At 26.4% G+C, this 21,528-nt stretch overlaps 2 protein-coding genes across 2 annotated transcripts in view; one reads left to right on the top strand and one right to left on the bottom strand.

Moving 5' to 3' along the window:
- LOC127282067 (caldesmon-like) overlaps window positions 1-21,528 on the top strand; it is a 329,462-nt gene that overhangs the window by 253,950 nt on the left and 53,984 nt on the right. The window lies entirely within an intron of this gene.
- The window catches only part of LOC127282064 (probable serine/threonine-protein kinase DDB_G0282963), a 94,661-nt gene that overhangs the window by 52,248 nt on the left and 20,885 nt on the right, over window positions 1-21,528 (bottom strand). Inside the window, exons 4-5 of the mRNA XM_051306136.1 lie at window positions 18,541-21,359; window positions 15,255-15,355 (exon numbers count right to left, since the gene is read on the bottom strand). Coding sequence (XP_051162093.1) covers window positions 15,255-15,355; window positions 18,541-21,359 — 2,920 coding nt within the window. The remainder of the gene's footprint in view (window positions 1-15,254; window positions 15,356-18,540; window positions 21,360-21,528) is intronic.

Here is a 21,528-nt window from a genome sequence, read left to right as displayed (position 1 = left end):
AATAATTTTTATTTAATCCAATAAAATTTTTATTGAACCAAATACAAACATATTTGAGCCTAATGAATTTTTACTTAAACCAGATAATTATTAATTGAATCAATTAAATAATATTTGTTGCAAATACAGAAATTATTTGCTTCAAGTAAATAATTATTAGGTAATAGTCAAGTTAAGTCAAAATGAAATAAATTTTTTCCCAGTATATAATTTAAATAAATTCAAGATGGTTCAACATTTTTGAAATAGTTTCTTTTACGAGAGAGAAGCACTATATATATATATATATTTATTTATTTATAAAAATACCCATTTACTGAAAAATCCAAGGATACTTTGTTTACCGCTATACACAAGAGTCGTTACATTATTATGCGAAGCGCATTATGTGGACCGAAGTGGCCAATGTCAAACGTGACAGTATTACAGTCTTGAGACACGTTTTATATATAAAATTGAAATCTGAACTTTATCAACAATTTCATCTATCCAATTCAAATCTCATTTAAAAGCTACATCATTGCAAAATTACATTATATATGTATGTATTTTTCTATATTTTTTTTTTGCAAACGATATTTTACTATAAATATTTTAATTTAATTCTTGCAAAACAGAAGAAAATTATTTATCTTGCAAAAACCAATAAATACATTAACTGTCTTTTATAGTAAAATATAGTTTTGTTCTTTAAAATAAGGAAATAAATAAATAAATACAATAACACCCACGTATATGGTAAAAAATTTTGAAAAATGAGAATATAAAAAATTACCGTAATAGAAATCTACCTTACTGACTGATGGTTAAACAGTTTATTTTTTTAAATGAAAACATAAAAATTACCAACAGGAATCTACCTTACCGACTGATAGTAAAACAGATTTCTGAAAAATGAAAATATAAAAATTACCGACGTAGAAATCTACCTTACCGACTGATAGTAAACAATTTTTTGAGATTTTTACCGACTTTCAAAACTGCCTTGAAATCAGGCAAGATAGATCTCTATGTCGGTAATTTTTATATTCTCATTTAAAACAAAAAAATTACCGTCAGTCGGTAAGGTAGATTTCTATGTCGGTATTTTTTGTTTTCATTTTTGAAAAACCTGTTTTACCATCAGTCGGTAATGTAGATTTCTATGTCGGTATTTTTGTTTTCATTTATGGAATAGCCTGTTTCATCATCAGTCGGCAAGGTAGATCTCTATGTCGGTAATTTTTATATTCTCATTTGTCAAAAAAAATTTACCATCAGTCGGTAAGGTAGATTTCTATGTCGGTAATTTTTATATTCTCATTTGTCAAAAAAAATTTACCATCAGTCGGTAAGGTAGATTCCTATGTCGGTAATTTTTTATATTTTTATTTTTTAAAATTTTTTACCGCCAAAAAGAAAATTACCGTCTTTTATAAAAAAAATAAAGTTTTATGCTTTATAATAATAAAATAAATAAATTTGAAATATATCTCAAAACAAATATATAAATAAATAAATTTTAGTTTTAAATTATAGAAAAAAAATTCAACATTCAATTATTTGCAATAGGCTTTTGAGAGGAACGTCGTGGGTGTGGATTATGAAACAAATATATAATATATATGTATAACGACACACGTGAACGTTATTATAAACAGAGAACATAAATCGAAATATTGCATATTGACTTTGAGATGCACATATATTGAATAGATAGCACACAAGGCTTTCTGTTCTAGTACATAACTTATGAGAAACATTTCATTCTTAATTGGGCTATTTTCATATATATATATATATTGATGAACGACGTCAGGAAACTTTTCCATATATGCAAGAGTAAAAAAAAATTTTTTTTATTACATATGAGAAAAATTTTTTACGCTAATTTGATCACTGTTGTTAAATAAAATTTACAACCATATACTCAGCTTTCATAAAATAATATGCCTATACAAACAGAAACGTGAAAAAAAAATTTTTATTGTTAAAAAAATGAGGTCATCTTTGAAGTTAATTAAAAGATATAATTACTTCCCATATATTTTTTTTTTTTTTTTTGCAATCTATGGTTGATAGAATTTTATTACCCCTTTTTGAATTGTCGGTCATTCGAGATCAATTAGCGAGGTTTTTTTTTTTTTTCTTTTTTAGATTTTAGTGTCAACTATATTGAGTCAGCAATAAAACTAAACGCGATTTCTCACTTAGTAGATAATTGTCCAAGTTTCAAGTTAATTAAATCTTCAGGCATAGGAAAATTATTTTTTTATTCACGAGCACAACACACGTGCAAGTGAAAAAAAAAATCAATTATCAAATAAATAATTATATACTAGAATTAAATAATTTTTATTTGAATTAAATTAAACAGTATATATTTGAAACAAAAAAATTTTTTTTTTATTTGAAACAAATACCATTTAATTGAATCAAATATAATAATTATTTTATACAAATATTTATTTGATAATAGTAAAGTAACCGATTATTTGAAACAAAATAAATTTTTTTTATTGAAAACAGCTGCAAATATAGAAAGTGTAAAAAATCAAAAGGCGATCAAACTTTCCCTCTTATGAGTATTTAATTTTTTTGGCACACCCATAATATTATTTTGCGATTGAGTCAACAAATTAATTATCCATTTTTGAAATATAAAAAAATTATTTTTTTTTCTTCCGTCAAACGTCATAAGTGAATAAATAATATTTACTGTCAACTTATCAAATATATGTCTTAAAAGCCACGCGAGAACAGTTTCCGCTTTGGGGGGACAAAAAAAAAAAAAAAGTGGATGTTTGAGATGGAAATATTTCATGGGCGGTTTTAAAAACTATTGCGATTTATTTTTCATCGCTTGCACTTTTTCGCTATATATATATATATTTACCCAGGCCTTGTCTGTTTGAACTGTAAATATATTAAGTTCGTGAGAAACTCGGCAGAATATGCTCATATACACATTCACCGAAACATTTATCAAGAATTCTTTAAATAATTTTAAAGAGCACGATGCAATTCTCTTTTGTGGAAAATCAAGACGTTTTTCAATATATATATATATATATATATATATATATGTTTCGTTTCAAAAGATCGCAATTTTACGCCTTTCTGCGCACATGAAACGCGGCGAGTTGACTTAAAAACCCCTCGAGAATTACATGACATTTTATTTTCAATTTTCATATTATTATTATTATTATTACTATTATTATTACTATTATTATTATTATTTTATTTTTTTTAATAATATAAATAGTAAATATCAGTTTAAATTAGTTAATATAATAATTTATGTAATTTAAAAATGATTATTTTTTGGAATTTATTTTTGAAAAAAATTCCACTATAAATATCAGTGAAAAAAAATTTACTTGATTCAAATAATCGGTTACTTTTGTCTATTATCAAATAAATATTTACTTGAAACAAAATAATTTTTGAAATCAAATAATTGAATTAAATAAACTGTATTTGAATAACAATAAATTTCTGTATTTGAAATGGAAAAAAAAATCATTTACTTGACTCAACCCATACGTGGAAAGGTTTCCGGAATATCTGCGGATATAGACTTCGGAAAAATTTGCGGAGTTAGTGCAATTTTTCAAATTTTCCGGAAATCACTCCGCAGAATTTTCCGCCGTCACTCCCTAAATTTTTCCGAAGTCTCTTTGCAGAAATTACGGAAACCTTTCCACGTGGGAAAAATTATTTGCTTCAAGAAAATATTTATTTGCACTGAGAGAAACGATTGCTTGCGATTACCATTTCGTTACCCACTTGGAAATATTCCCCGAAAAGTGCCTCCTGGAGGTTCTATCAGAATTCCGCCGGAACTTCCAACGTAATTCCGTCGGAATTCCATCGGAGTTCCAAAGAATTTCCGATGGGATTCCGACGGAGTTCCGACGGAGTTCCGACGGAATTAGGACTCTAAAAATTTTGAAAAAAATTAATCGGAATTCCATCGCAACTCCGTCGGACTCCCATGGAAAATTCTTTGGAACTCCGATGGAATTCCGATGGAATTACGTTGGATGTTCCGGCGGAATTCTGATAGAACCTCCAGGAGGCACTTTTCGGGGAATATTTCCAAGTGGGTAGTAAGAGTATTTTTGCCAATTTATATTAGTCACTGTTACCATTTAATTAGTCAGCTTAACCATTTTGTTAGTAAGGTAACTAATTAAATAGTTGTTCCAAGAAACTAATTAGTTAAACTAAAAAACTAATAAAATAATTATGCTAACCAATAAAAATAGTATAACCACAACTATATTATCACAGAAAAAACGCTGGATAAATTTTGTTACGGGTAATTTTCACCAATGCTAATTCACATAGACGGTGGCGCCATCAACTAGGATAAAATTTGTTGCAAGTAATTTTTATATCGATTTTGGGGTAAAAATTCTTTTTTTTCGTATATAAATTAACAGCAGTATATTTTTAATTACTTAAAAAAATTAAAATTTAGTTGTAGAAAATAAAAATTTGCGAATCGCAAAATATATTTCTCACTAATTAATATATTGCATTATTATAAATTTAATACAAAACTATATTATAATCGATAAAATTGAAATTATTAACTTCCGCGTTAAGAATCGAGTTATAATTTATATACAGTGATGATAATAATATTAATTTTATTGCAAAGAGATATTTTGTATATTATAAGAAAATTGCATTGTTGATTAAAAGTTGTGTCACTTGCCTTATCGTTTGAGTATATAAACTGAGTTGTTTGCCGCATATTTGTATTCACAAAATTCTCAAAGTGCATTTTAATCCAAACACTTGTTTGTATATATATATACTGTTATAAGGATATAATTTGCATCGAGGCTTCACTGTCGAATATATACATATATATATAATACTTGCGGATAAAAACGTAAGCGTTGTATATGCACAGCAATCAAGTAGGATTGCCAGTGCTGTAACTTTAAATTCTATGCTCCCTTACATGGGATTAATTTAAATAGAGATAAAGATGAGGTGAAAGTTGGCTCTTATTTCAAGATTATAATATCGCGCTCTGAGGAATTTATTTATTTATTTAAAAAAAAAAAAAAAAAATTTTATATAATTTTAAAGCATCTTTCTTAAAGCGTTAAAAGTGCAGACATAATTTTCTAGTGCATTTTAATCTCTCCATTAATTTTAAGTGTAATTTCCATTTCTTTTCGTGAATTATTCCCGTTATATATGTTATTATGTAATGACGAACGTGTTTATTAAACATATCAAAAATTTCACGCGCGAATAAACATTTTTTTTTTTTTCTTAAGATCTAGATAAAGATTTTTATCCGTGTAATAAGTATTATTATATATTAATAATTATAATAATTATTTTAATTATTATATTAATAATCGATTAATAATAATAATTATTAAATAATTATTATAATAATAATCGATTAATAATAATAATTATCAAATAATTATTATTCCAGTAGTAAAAAATTTATTCTCATTAACAAAACTTAAATATACATTTTTTCTACTCTGTTTTGAATTAATGAAAATACTAAAAATAGGAAAAAATCAATTTTATTTAACCGGTAACATTCTTTCACGATTTTATTATCCAGATTTCTTAAATAAATTTTTTTTTTTGCATATAGTTGATTGGAAAGTTGGAAAAATATTTATATTAGAAATAGAGATATTATTCCGGATTAGCCCACATATATATATTTGTATATAGTTCGCTGATGCGTTCAATTATATATATGAACGTTTAGGATATGCATTTCACATCTTCCGTTATTATTATAGTCTCTTTGCATCGAGATTCCAATGAATCGATCGCACTTACGAAGGCGTGAAGGAGCATTTAAAATCCAATTGCATATCATACTTAAATTATTATTTATTTTCGTCAAAAAAAAAAATAACTATTTGATTTAGTAATATTTTTTTTTAATACTAGAAATTAGTAGAAATTTTTACTAGTATTTAGTAAAATATTACTATTGAACTTAATAATAGTTTTACTAAAAATTAGTAGAAATTTTCACTAATATTTAGTGAAATACTACTGTTTGATTTAGTAATATTTTTTGTACTAAAAATTAGAAATTTTTACTAGTATTTAGTGAAATATTAATATCACAGAAAATTAAAAGGCATTAAAATAAGCTGCAACGCTTATTATTTTAATCCAATTTTGCTTATTTTAATCCAATTTGGTATTAAAAATAAGCAAAATTCCCGAATCGAAATTTAGACTCTCTATAAGTTCTCTAATAACCTCCTTTTATCCTCCTTTTATTCTCTCCAACACTTTCATACCCTCTTTTCGACCTCGAATTTGCAAAAAAGTGGAAATATCTGCTATATTGGAGGCTGAAAGGAGGGTTTAAAGATGACTAGAGAGGCGTAAAAGAGGTTAAAAAAACAAAAAAAAACGAAAAAATAAAATTAGAAAAAATGTAAAAATTGGATTTTTTTCTTATGGACATTATTTATTAACCCTATTGAAGATATATTTATTGGTCTTTGTCGTAATACTATAAAACTTTTAGGAGGAATAAAACTTGGAAAAATTCAAATTAAGAAAAAATTCCAAGACCTCTTTTCAACCTCTAAACGCATGCAGATTTGGAAATAAGCGCATGATTTCAGGCTGAAAAGAGGCTGAGAAAATCGAGGGTGAAAAGAGGGAAAAATTTCGACTCGGGTTAGCATTGGTAAAAATTACCCGCAACAAAATTTACCCAGCGTTTTTTTCTGTGATTATAGTTGTGGTTATACTATTTTTATTGGTTGGCATAACTATTTTATTAGTTTTTTAGTTTAACTAATTAGTTTCTTGGAACAACTATTTAATTAGTTACCTTACTAACAAAATGGTTAAGCTGACTAATTAAATGGTAACAGTGACTAATATAAATTGGCAAAAATACTCTTACTACCAACTTGGAAAGATTCCCCGAAAAGTGCCTCCTGGAGGTTCTATCAGAATTCCGCCGGAACATCCAACGTAATTCCGTCAGAATTCCATCGGAGTTCCAAAGAATTTCCGACGGAATTCCGATTAATTTTTTTCAAAATTTTTAGAGTCCTAATTCCGTCGGAACTCCGTCGGAATCCCATCGGAAATTCTTTGCAACTCCGATGGAATTCCGACGGAATTACGTTGGAAGTTCCGGCGGAATTCTGATAGAACCTCCAGGGGGCACTTTCCGGGGGATCTTTTCAAGCGGGTAACGAAATGGTAATCGCAAGCAATCGTTTCTCTCAGTGCAAATAAATATTTTCTTGATGTAAATAATTTTTCCCACGTGGAAAGGTTTCCGTAATTTCTGCGGAGAGACTTTGGAAAAATTTACGGAGTAACTTTGCGGAGTGACGGCGGAAAATTCTGCGGAGTAATTTCCGGAAAATTGAAAAATTGCACTAACTCCGCAAATTTTTCCGAAGTCTATCCGCAGAAATTCCGGAAATCTTTCCACGTATGGGTTGAGTCAATTAAATGTTTTTTTTCCATTTCAAATACAGAAATTTATTGTTATTCAAATACAGTTTATTTAATTCAATTATTTGATTTCAAAAATTATTTCCTTTCAAGTAAATATTTATTTGATAATAGTCAAAGTAACCGATTATTGGAATCAAGTAAATTTCGACTCGGGTTAGATTAAAATAATAAGCGTTGCAGCTTTTTTTAATGCCTTTTAATTTTCTGTGATACTAATCAGGCTAAAACGATCAGGTAAACATAACCTTCAAATTTTTTGCCATTAAGGTCCCTTTTCTCTTGGAGCGTCACAATTATGTTTATAAAAAACAATGTATTATTAATTTTTATACATTATTTGAAATTAAACCACGATATGACGAGGATCGAACTAAAGGGAATGATTGTCATATAATCATCTTCATTCGAAGTATAACAAACTTGTTATCATAAAATGATTCCTTTTGTTGTGCTTTAAACACACGTCAGAGATAGTAGTAGTTTTTTTTTTCATTTTCTTTCTTTCTTTCTCTCATCGAAAGATACAAGTCAAACGAGGTTCGTTTGATTCTACGAAGCGTCGCGTTGCAAAGAGAAGAAGAAGAAGGACGACGACGACGACGACGATTCGTTTGAAGATGGCGACTGGGTAACATGTGAGGGCCGAGAGAGAGAGAGAGAAAGAGAGAGAAGCGAATAAGAAGCGAGCTTCTACCACGAAAAGGTATTCGCGCAATGTCGCGTTACAGGGAGAAATTCCTCTCGATAAAAATGTACTGATTGCACACGCTGTGCGAGTTCTTTGCAACGGTCCTTATTGTACCAACACCCATTTAACAGTTTATATGTATATATACACTTCCTAGCTGGATGGTTCATATCGAAAATAAAAATTTTAGTTTTGTACTCCCAAAAACACAATTTTCGAATTTTGAAAATAAAAAACTAGAGGCAGGCCCTAGGCAATATCAACGAACGTTTTAAACCGGAAGTGATAAACAAAAAATGTATTTAATTGAAACTATATATAAATCTGCAGATAGTAATAGCTTCAATTTTGGTAGTTTTAATCGACGATAGCTTCAATTTCTGATAATTTTAGCTAATTGTACCTTCAATTTATGGTAGTTTCGGTCAATGATAGCATCAATTTATGGTAGTTTCGGCCGATGATAGCTTCAATTTATGGTAGTTTCATCCAATGATAGCTTCAAGTTCTGATAGTTTTAATAAATGATAGTTTCAACTTTAGGTATATTTTCTGCCAATAATAGTTTTAATTGTTGAAACACAGTAGTTTCAATTGTTGGTAATTTCAGCCAATGGTAGCTTTAATTGTTGGTAGTTTCAGTAAATAATAGCTTCAATTTATGGTAGTTTCAGTAAATGATAGCTTCAATTTATGGTAGTTTCAGTAAATTATAGCTTCATTTTTATGGTAGTTTCAGTCAATTATAAGTTCAATTGCAGGTAGTTTCCCTCAAAGATAGATTTAATTGTTGAAAAGCAGTAGTTTCAATGGTTGGTAGTTACGGCCATTGATAGCTTCAATTTATAGTAGTTTCAGCAAATTATAGCGTCAATTGCTGGTTTAGTTTCAGCCAATGGTATACCTTCAATTGCTCATAAACAGTAGTTTTAGTTTTTGGTAGTTTTATTTAATTATAGCTTTATCTTCTGGTAGTTTTAGCTAATGATAGCTTCAATTTCTGGTAGTTTCAGCCAATCATAGCTTCAATTTTTGGTAGTTTTGATCAATAAAAGCTACAAATTTTTGTAGGTTCCGTCATTAATAGTTTCAATTGTTGAAAATCGGTAGTTTGAATTGTTGGTAGTTTCAGCCAATTATAGCTTCAACTTCTAGTAGTTTCAGCTAATAATAGCTTTAATTTCTGGTAGTTTCTGCCTATTATAGCTTCAACTTCTGGTAGTTTTAATCAATGAAAGCTTCAATTGTTGGAAGACAGTAGTTTGAATTGTTTGTAATTTCAACTAATAATAGCTTCAATTTCTGGTAGTTTCTGCCAATGATAGCTTCAATTTCTGGTAGTTTTGATCAATGAAAGCTTCAATTTTTTGTAGTTTCTGTCAATAATAGCTTCAATTGTTGGAAAACAGTAGTTTGAATTGTTGGTAGCTTCAGAAAATTATAGCTTCAACTTCTGGTAGTTTCAGCTAATAATAGCTTTAATTTCTGGTAGTTTCTACCAATTATAGCTTCGCCTTCTGGTAGTTTTGATCAATGAAAGCTTCAATTTTTTGTAGTTTCTGTCAATAATAGCTTCAATTGTTAAAAAACAGTAGTTTGAATTATTGGTAGTTTCAGCCAATTATAGCTTCAAAATCTGGTAGTTTCTCTCAAACACAGCTTCAATTGTTGATAAAAACTACTTTGATTTCTTTGTAGTTTCAGTCAATTACAACTTCAACAGTTAATAAATAACAATAAGAATGTAGTTTCAGTAAATTATACAACTTTAATTTGCTATTCGGAATGTTGTTGTATATTGAGGCAATGTTGCAAACATTAAACTTTGCAATTTTTGCAGATGCTTTGTGAGAAATAAATTTATTCCATCCCACTTTTTTTTTTTTTTTTCTTTTTTTAGAAATACTCGTTAGTTTCATGCCAATGAATATTTATCGGATTAAAATTCCGTATTTGTGTTTTCCACGCGAGCGCAATATAATCTGTAATCGTCGTTGCGCTGAGAGTATTTAACTCTTTAGCCTGCGGGAGGTTTAAAGTGTAACAGTCACAATAATATGGGCGCACGAGTCTTTTGCGGGGTCTCGGGACAGTCTCAGCTTACAAGTTTGCGCACCAAGAAAGAGAGGCTCACACACACAGAGATTCGAGAGTGCTACAGCATCTCTCTCCCCCAGTGGCTTGACCGCTCTCAAGGTCCTCTTCCCGGTTTCCCCTTTTTTTCTTTTTCCCCCCTCCCCACCCCCGTTGATCGCCATCCATTTCAAGATCTTTCACTCTGCTTATTTCCAATCGAAGCGACGACCGACCGGCAAAACCGCCATATTGCCGCCGGCTATATACCTATAATCTATAACCAATCGAAGAAACGACATTCCGTCGTTTTATATATACTAAAGAGCGCCTCTGACTGCGCAGATGTTGCATATATATAGTATACTGACCTAAAGATGACTGGTCCATTACGCTAACATCCCCCCCCCCTTCCATTTTCACATCATGGTCCCCAATCGATAATCGAATCAATCATGTACACCTCACCTTCTTTTTCTTTTTATTAATTTTTTTTTCTCTCTCTCTATATATATATTTTCTTTAGTTAAAATGTCTTCCGCAATTTGCCTATCGACTTTTTTTTTCCCTCTCTTCTTTTGCATAATGCTATTCATGTTTTGTATTTGATGAACATGGGTGGTCCACGAGAAAGAGAGAGAGAGAGAGAGAGAAAGATGTTTTATATTCAAGACTAATTCTCTTTTTTTTTTGGAGGATATTTAACTTTGCTTCTCTTTTTTTTAACAATCTTTATTTAACTGTGATTAATTTCAATTTAGTGTATTGAAATGTTTTGTTTTTTAGATGAATGATTTTTGAATTATTTATGGAGAAAAAAATTAAATGTCTCAACTAACATTTAGTTAGCTTCTCGCTAATTTCGCAATTGTTTTTATATGGATAGCAATTATATGTAGCTAAATATTCTCTAAATTTTAATATTAGAATTAGTGAGATTCGACAGTTGAAATAGTTGGAATTAATTACAGTTTAGTTAAATTTAATAATAATAATAATTTCGTAAAATAATTTAATAATTACACTGTAAAAAGAAGGTACTAAAATAGTATCGATTTTAGGTATTAAAATATGTAGAACCAAAAGGCAATTTAGTACCTAAGGTTGGTATTAAATTAATACCTCTCTTTTTACAGTGTATTAAGTTAACAAATTAAATTAATAATAATTTATTTAAATAATTTAGTTAACAATTTAGTTAATAATCTAGTTAATTATTTATTTAAATAATTTAGTAAACAATAAAGTTACTGTTTAGTTAATAATATTTTTAAATAATTTAGTAAACAATTAAGTTACTATTTAGTTAGGAATTTTTTAAAATAATTTAGTAAACAATTAAGTTACAATTTAGTTAATAATTTATTTAAATAATTTAATTAATAATTTACTAAATATTTAGTTACTATTTAGTTAATAATTTTTTAAAATAATTTAGTAAAAAATTAAGTTACAATTTAGTTAATAATTTATTTAAATAATTTAATTAATAATTTACTAAATATTTAGTTAACAATTTAGTTAATAATTTAATTTATTATTTGGCTAATAATTTATTTAAATAATATAGTTAACAATTTAATTAATAATCTAGTTAATACTTTTTTTAAATAATTTAGTAAACAATTAAGTTACTATTTAGTTAATAATTTTTTAAAATAATTTAGTAAAAAATTAAGTTACAATTTAGTTAATAATTTATTTAAATAATTTAATAAATAATTTACTAAATATTTAGTTAAGAATTCAGTTAATAATTTAATTTATTATTTGGCTAATAATTTATTTAAATAATTTAGTTAACAATTTAGTTAATAATCTAGTTAATTATTTATTTAAATAACTTAGTAAACAATTAAGTTACTATTTAGTTAATAATTTTTTTAAAATAATTTAGTAAACAATTAAATTACTATTTAGTTAATAATTTTTTTTAAATAATTTAGTAAACAATTAAGTTACAATTTAGTTAATAATTTATTTAAATAATTTAATTACTAATTTACTAAATATTTAGTTAATAATTTAGTTAATAATTTAGTTAAAATTAACTATACTAATCTATCATGGCTAAAAATTAGCTCCCTTATTAAAAGCAAAAATTAATGTTTCTTCGATATTTATTCACTAAAAAGTGTAAATATTAACAAAAAAAATGTAAATTTTACAGTAAATTTTAGTCAACTATAATGAGTTCAAGGCAAATCAAATTTATCCAATATATGTATATACAATAAGCAATGCCATTGAATGCAAATAAATTCAATTGAAATGGAATGTGAATATACAAGTGAAACATTGAATCGATATGCGAATTTAACACACCATATTCGAATGCAATTAAGAATATTTTAAATAAATATTAACTTGAAATTATTATTAATGTCACTATTGTTTTGATAAAATAATATTCTTTGTAAATTTCTTTTATATCAAATAGAACTAAATAATAGTACAATTTTTTCAAAATTAATTAATTAATTATAAATACATAAATTAATTGGTAATTAATTAATTATAAATAAATTAATTAATTGGTAATTAATTAATTATAAGTAAATTAATTATTTGCAATTAATTAATTATAAATAAATAAATTAATTGGCAATTAATTAATTATAAATAAATAAATAAATAAATTATAAATAAATAAATTATAAATAAAATAAATAATTAATTATAAATAAATAAATTAATTGGTAATTAATTAATTATAAATAAATAAATTAATTGGCAATTAATTAATTATAAATTAATTAATTAATTGGCAATTAATTAATTATAAATAAATTAATTAATTACAAATAAATAAATTATAAATAAAATAAATAATTAATTATAAATAAATTAATTAATTGGCAATTAATTAATTATAAATAAATAAATTAATTGTTAATTAATTAATTATAAATAAATTAATTGTTAATTAATTAATTATAAATTAATTAATTAATTGTTAATTAATTAATTATGAATAAATAAATTAATTACAAATAAATAAATTATAAATAAAATAAATAATTAATTATAAATAAATAAAATTTATCATAAACTAATTTTCTTTCTTCCTCCCTTGTAATAATAACATTTCTTGTTTCCTAACGAAACAAATTCACAAAATCATTAAAAACACCCACTCATGCTATAAAAGCAATGGCTTTTATATGCATTTAAGATTAGGTATAATCGACAATTTTCTCTTTCACTCTTTCTCATAAGTGCGTCGATATGGGATTCTTTTTCTCACACCCACACACGATCAGTCAATTGAGAGTATACCAGAAGCTGTTATTAATTTCTATCGAAGAGAAATTTCTCACCTATACTATTTATGCGAAATATTTTTTTAAAAAATAATTTCCTTTAGTATATATATATATGGAGAAAGTAGCGCCAATCATCGTTCATTATTCACCCTTATTTTGTCTATATGTATATTTATACGAGAAAAAAAACGTTTGAATTTTGTGTGTGTGAGAATTTTCAACGTCAACGATTAAACTAAAAATAGTCAATGCTCTCTTACTTATTTGCATACTGCGAGTCCTGAGTATAGAGAGCAGACTGTAAATTTAGTTCTCTAGTTTTTTTTTTACCACAAAAGACATTTTAAACGTTCAGTTTATTAATAGCCCTAGGCAAATAATTGCATGATAATTACAGTAATTTTTGTAATTTTTTTTTTGTCGGATAGTCAAATAAGTGGAAAATATTTTTATTGGTAATATTTAGAAAAGAGGAATTAAATATCAAAATTCATTTAATTTATAATTAAAAAATTTGATATTAAAAGAATAAAAAAATTAGTTTTAATTAAAATTCTTTTTTGTCACATTTAATAATTTAGTAATAAAATATTCGAATGGCAAAATTTTTGGGATTGTTTTACTATTAAAAAAATTAATAACTAATTTTGTAATTTGAAAAATATAAAAAAAAATAATTTTACAGTAATATGTAGTTTGAATATTATATCAGTTCTAAAAATAAAAAAAAAAATTAATTAATTTACAGTAATAAGTAGTTTGGAGTATCAGACTTTATGGTGAAAACGTGTTTATAATAATATTTTAATTCAGGAAGATTTTAATTCTAGTTATTTTATGGAATAAAGTGTGCGACGCCACAAATGTGTAGGCAACAAACGCCGGGTGACACGACTGAACTCGTTTCAATTTTTTTCTTTTCTTTTTTTTTTTTTTCATTTTTTTATACTTTTTTTTTACCACCTACATCGTAATTCCTGAGACTGTTATATAGGTACGCACGTACCACTTATCGTCTATGAAATCACGACGATAGACATCATAATTCACGCCTCTCGATTTACTACATATATATGTATATGCAATCGCTTTATATGTATCGCAAAAGAATTTTTTTTCGAAAAAAAATATTTCTTTCAAAAATAAATTCTGTTTCCAAAAAGAATTTCTGTTCTCAAAAATAAATTCTGTTTTCAAAAATAATTTCTGTTTGAAAAAATAAATTCTGTTTCCAAAAAGAATTTTTGTTCTCAAAAATAAATTCTGTTTCCAAAAAGAGTTTCTGTTTTTAAAAATAAATTCTGTTTCCAAAAAAAATTTCTTTTCTCAAAAATAAATTCTGTTTCCAAAAAGAATTCCTGTTTTTAAAAATAAATTCTGTTTTCAAAAAGAATTTCTGTTTGAAAAAATAAATTCTGTTTCCAAAAAAAATTTCTGTTCTCAAAAATATTTTTTGCCCAAAAAGAATTTCTGTTTTCAAAAAGATTTTTTGCCCAAAAAAAATTTCTGTTTTCAAAAATATTTTTTGCCCAAAAAGAATTTCTGTTTTCAAAAAGATTTTTTGCCCAAAAAGAATTTCTGTTTTCAAAAAGATTTTTTTTTGTTTAAAAAGAATAATTTCTTTTGGAAAACAGAATTTCTATTATCAAAGAATTTCTGTTTTTCAGAATGAATTCTTGATTTCAAAAAAAAAAATTTTTTTGTAAATAATGAAATTTCAAAAAAAAAATTCAGCAAAAACTCACCATTTTTGTTGCATTCTTTAACAACGACGACACTAGGAATGTTCTTTAACTTGTCTTTTTCCGCTTCTGCTTTCTCTTCAAGGTCATTCACTTCCTTATTGCTGTAATGAAAAGGAAAAAAAAAATTAATTTCTTTTTTCACTAATAAATTTCCATTTAGATTGCTTTACGATTTAAAGTTTATCACGTATATCACTACAATCTCTGATGTGTGCAATATTGGCATTTTGATACTGTGACCATTAGTTTCTGTTGAGGAGTTTCATATATATAGAATAAAATTAACATGTCACGTGGATTTTAGTGTTTTTCAACATTATTTAATGAATTTGACTCATTTCCTTATTTTACATTTTATAGATCAGGTGTTGAAATCCGCGAGACTTGATTTTCTCACCATTTTCCGGGAGTAATAATAATAATAATAATATAATAATAATAATAATATAATAATAATAATTATTATATAATAATAATTATATAATAATAATCTAATAATAATCATAATTATTTTTTTAATAATTATTTATTATTGTAAAAGGAGGAATTTAATTAATAATAATATACACGCAGAGAAATGATTTATTTGAACCAAATAAAATATATTTGAGTTAAATAAACGTATATTTGTCTCAAAGCCTACTAACTTATTTATTTGGCGTAAATAAAAGTTTTATTTGTCAGAAATAAATTTTTCTTTGCCTCAAATAAATTTTTTATTTCAATGAAATAAAATATATTTGCAACAAATAAATGAGTTAGTAGGCTCGGAGACAAATATACCATTTCTCTGAGTGTACACTGAAAAAAAAATTTATTTGATTCAAATACAGGTGTATTTGGTTATTATCAAATAAATATTTACTTGAATCAAATATTTCTTTTTTGAATCAAATAAATGGTATTTGCTTCAAATACTGAAAATATTTGATTCAAATAAGAAATATTTGATGCAAGTAAATATTTATTTGATAATAACCAAATACACTGGTATTTGAATCAAATAAATTTTTTTTCAGTGTAGCAATAATTATAATTATTTTTTAATATTTTTTTATTTATTATTATTATTATTATTATTATTATTAATTATTACCACCGATTGATAAATACAAAATAATAGTATTTATTATTATAATTTGTTATTAATAATAAATAAATATTATAATATAATAATTATAATTATAATTATAATTTAAGTATAATTGTAATTTTTTTCTTATAAATACTATTGTATGAAAGGGCATGTCCCGTTTATTTGATAAATAAATAAATAAATAAATAAATAATAAATAATTACAGGGAAAAAAATTTTTTATCTGGAACAGCGATATGTTTATTTGGAATAGTGAAAACTTTCCCTGTTTTAGTGAAACATATCGCTTATGCCAGTGAGAAGAATTTTTTTTTAAGAACTAAATAATTTGAAGGCAAATACCAAATTTTTATTTTTACAAATTAAAAACAGTGACTTTCGATTTTAAAAAATTTAATTTTGAAATAAATAAAAATATTTGCTAATCTTTTTTATTAAAAAAAAAAGAAAAAAAAACAAGTAGAAAAAAAGAATTAAGACTGATAAAGTCTGGCTTCCCTTGTAAATCATTTTAATAATACGACGCGATTTTTTTTTTTATATATATATATATATATATATATATACAATTATTGCATTACTGTCGGTGGTGAAGTCTGTAAATTTAATAAATAAAAAAGAAAAGAAAAAAACTGCGAGAACCTATACCTACGTCAGTTTTAACTCGATTAAATCTATTTGAAGGAAGGCAACCTTGCAAAGTAGTAACATCCCAAGAATATCAAATGGAATGGCGCCGCACTTCTTGCCACTGTAGATATAGGCAATATACATGGATAATTAGCGATGAGAAAACAAGATCAATTAATCGCCAGTGCAGATCCGCACTGTGCACGACAGAAACTCGTCTACAGAGTCTTTGCAACTAGAGGGTCACATGATATTTTTTTGTCATGTCTCAACATTTTTCCCTCGCATCCTCTCTTTATATATACAATGTTTGTACAAGAAGCTTCTGAAGCTTTTCTTTTTTTTTCATTTTGAAAATAGCTTTTAAATAATTGATATATATCTCATTATTTTTTTTTTCTTATTTTAAACAAAGATTTGTAAATAAAAAAGTTAATTAATAATTACAAATTTATATTAATAATAATAATAATAATAATAATAATCTGGTTTATTAAATGGTAACGATAAAAAATATACAGAATAATAATAATAATAATAATAATAATAATAATTTATAAAATTTAATATATCTTCATTGATGTTTTATCCCAATTAATAATAAATTATAATATTATAATTTAATATAATATAATACAATAATTACATTTTTTAATTCTTCTAGAATTGTTATGCAATTTAACAATAGTCCAAATTCCATTTCTATAAATAGTTATTATTATTAATTATTATTATTATCTATATTATTAATTATTGTTATTTGCATTTCAAAAGAAAACATTTTTTTTTGTTTTTTTTTTTTTTTGAAAAAAGAATTATATGAAAATATTTATCATCGTCATTATATTGAAAATTAACTTTGAATTGAACTTTCTAAAAGGTGTTGTTTCAAAAGTATTAGTTAATATTTTTCTTGTATTTTTTTTCAAAATAGAAAATTATATAATGTCATCATTTTTTTTTTTTATTTTATATAGAAACGATAAAAATTTATTTTAATTAAATTCCGACCCTAATTTAAAAGGTCAATTGTGTAAAATTTGATATTGATGAATAAAATATTCTTGCAAAATTTAATTCACTTTTTTTTAATGATTTAACATTTAGTTTTGTGACATAAAACAAAAAATGGTGATTTTTAATTTATTTGTGAGACGCGTGTAATTAATTACAAGATATAAAAATTATTTATACATTTTTTTTTTGCATATTATGCTGTATGTAATAAATTTTATATTAACGATGACTAATTTTTTTTATATCCAATTATTTTTTAAATTTATTTTAAATATTTATATTATATTTTTATTATATTTATATTTATATTTATATTTATATTTGTATTTATATAAAAATAAATATAATTATAATAAAAATTATAGTTTGAATATTTTGTTCTTCAATTTGTATTTATATATCAATGCAGAATTACGAATAATAAAAAATATAATATATTTTATATAATATATTTTATATATTATTTATTATATTTTATATATTAATTATGTTTTGCTGACATTTATATCTCGATAAAAAAAAAATAATTACAATAACACTTACGCGTTATTATATTCCAACGAATTAGTTTCCTCCTCTTCTCCAATTGTTGCCAAATTGCTCTGCCAATAATAGTCTCCAGCATCATCACTTTCTTCACTTGTATCATCCTCATCGTCAATTAATTCCTCCCTTTTGTAACATCTCTTTATTTCTATTTCCTGTGTAACATTTTCAATGTCCGAACAAATATTTTCCAATCTTTCAATTGGCGTTTCGTTTATAATTAATTTACAGTCATTAATTTCCTCTTTATTAGCTTCAATTTGATGATTTTCTTTATTTTCTATGACAAAACCATTACATTGATTCAAAACTTGTTCCTTATTCGAAATCAAATTATCTTCTTTTTTTCGTAAATCGATTTCTTCTTCTGTATCATCTTTTTTTTCTTCGTTTTTTGTAGTCTTTTGTTTTCTACTTTCTTCCCTTTCGCTTTTCTTTTCCATTCTTTTTATATTTTTCTTTTTATTTTCTTCATTTCCGTTTTCTTCTCTTTTTATTTCTTCTATTTCTTTCCTAATTTCTCCCTTTACTTCTTTCCTAATTTTTCCTTTTATTTCTTTTTCTATTTCTTCTTTTTTCCTTTCTTCTATTTTTCTCTCTTGTTTTATTCCTTCCCTTTTTTCATCAATATTATTTGTATCCTTCTCTTTTTCGTTTTCATAATCTTCAATTTCATTTGTACTCCTTTTTCCATTAATGGGAAAATTATTTTTCAATTTTCCACTTTCTATTTTCTTTTCATTTATCCATCGTACATTCTCCGCATTCTCGGAGATCGTCGAGGATTTTTTATGATGCGCATCATCGGACATTTTAATTTTCATCTCAATTATATCCAATAATTTATTTGTCTGTAATTCTTGAATTGAAAAATTTTCCTCCATTTCACCGTTTGTCATTTTATTTGATCCATTTTCACATTCCTTCGGATTTTCCCTCTTTGAATTTCTTTCATCTACATTCAAATTTGATTCCATTTCTATTGCATTTGATGATTTATTTATTAATTCTTTAGTGGAATTTAATTCCGATTTTGAATTTGATTTTTTATTTGGATCCGATCCTTTGTGGGGACTTGATCCTTTAGCTGAATTCGCTAATTTATCTGGATTTGGTCCTTTAGCTGGATTTGGTCCTTTATCTGGATTTGCTCCTTTATCTGAATTTGCTACCTTATCCGGATTTGGTTCATTAGCAGGATTTGGTCCTTTAGCTGGATTTGATCCTTTAGCTGGATTTGCTACTTTATCCGGATTTGGTCCTTTAGATGGATTTGATCCTTTTTTTGAATTTGCTACCTTATCTGTATTTGATCCTTTATCTGAATTTGCTACCATATCTGGATTTGATCCTTTGTTTGGATTTGATCCCTTGTTTGGATTCAATCCTTTATCTGGATTTAATCCTTTATCTAGATTCGATCCTTTATCTGGATTCGATCCTTTATCTAGATTCGATCCTTTATCTGGATTTGCTACTTTATCTAGATTTGCTCCTTTATCTAGACTCGATCCTTCATCTAAATTTAATCCCCTATCTAAATTTCCCACCATCGGGAAATTAGAATCATTATCCAAATTCCCTTCCTTTTCCGAATCACCAATTTCCAAACTCCCTTCCTTTCCCAAATGTTCATCGGAGCATGTTTCCATTATTCTCGAATTTTCCAATTCTATCACCTTTTCAAAATTTGATTCCCCATTCTGTTTGGCAAATACCTCTGTCAAATCCCTCGATTCTTGCGAAACTTCTTCTTCCTCATTGAAATTTATTTTCTCAGCTAAATTATCCGTCTTCTTTGGATTTTTTTCCAAATTGAAATCAATTTCTGAATTAAGATCCCTCTCTATCGGCGGTACAGGTACAGATCGTCTTGGAATTGAATTAGGTGGTGGAGGTGGAGGCGGTGGTGGTCTCTTTCTTCTAGCCTTGAGATCCTTTCTAGGCATTGGCTTTGGAGGCAAAATTGGCGTTCCCGATACAATATCATCGTCATCATTATCGGATCTTCCATTTTGTTGATTTACAGAAATTCTATTAACGTGATTTCTAATTGGTAACGGTGGCGCATCAGAATTCGTCACCTGATGATGATGACGATTGTGATCATCAATAATCGAATCGTCAATAGTAGAATGATCATCAATGATCGAATGATCAACATCTCCATTGACAATTGATTCAACAATCGATGCATCGTCTTTAATTGGCCGAAAATGTGTCTTTGAATCGGCAGCAAGATCAGTGTAAAAAATACCTGGACTCAATTCATGACCATAGCTGAGTGGCGCATCCTGAAAGCTGAGCGGTGGCTGTAGGGTAATGGTCTCTTCAATGAGAACAGTATTTGGAGCGACAACAGCAGTGACACGTTCAACGTCGCCTCTTGATTCAACATGAGTGACGGCTTCAGAATTAGCGAGACGATTTAGTAGATAGTCGGGTGGATTTGTGGTGAATTCGAGTTCCAATTGATCGAGTGGTGCCAACATTCCCGTTGTCATTGTTAGAGCAGCGTCTATCAAGAATTCTTTTACACTACTACTTCTACTACTGCTGTTATTATTATTGTTGTCGTTGCAATGATGATTATGATGATGATGACTATTCCCTTTGGTGTTGTCCGATGTGCAATATTGCTCGGAGCCAGCGATTGATGCTGTTGAGGCAGTGGAAATTGTTGAGACTCGATCAGAGATGGAAAATCTGTCGACAACTGTCGAGAGGGAACTGCTTGTCTCGTCTGATGTGCTTCCATGTGTGCTTGATGCGTCCTGAATTCTTGCGTCTAGGTACACCATTGCCTCGGGTGGCTCCTGGAAAAAGGGTACCGGTTTTTTTTTATTGGTGTTTCGATAAATTCTGATGAGTAGGAATGATGCTGAGGCAAAGGGGACAAAGAATGATGAAGAAGAAAAAGAAGAAAAGGATGATGCAATAGATTAAAAATGATGCAGAGGAATAAAAAAATAATGAAGAACTTTT

The sequence above is a fragment of the Leptopilina boulardi genome, unplaced genomic scaffold (assembly GCF_019393585.1).
Source record: "Leptopilina boulardi isolate dan_hultmark-lab unplaced genomic scaffold, ZJU_Lbou_2.1 LbouV2_278, whole genome shotgun sequence".
NCBI lineage: Eukaryota > Metazoa > Arthropoda > Insecta > Hymenoptera > Figitidae > Leptopilina > Leptopilina boulardi.
The sequence above is the reverse complement of the archived record's forward strand: the minus strand, read 5'-3'. Positions and strand labels throughout refer to the sequence as shown.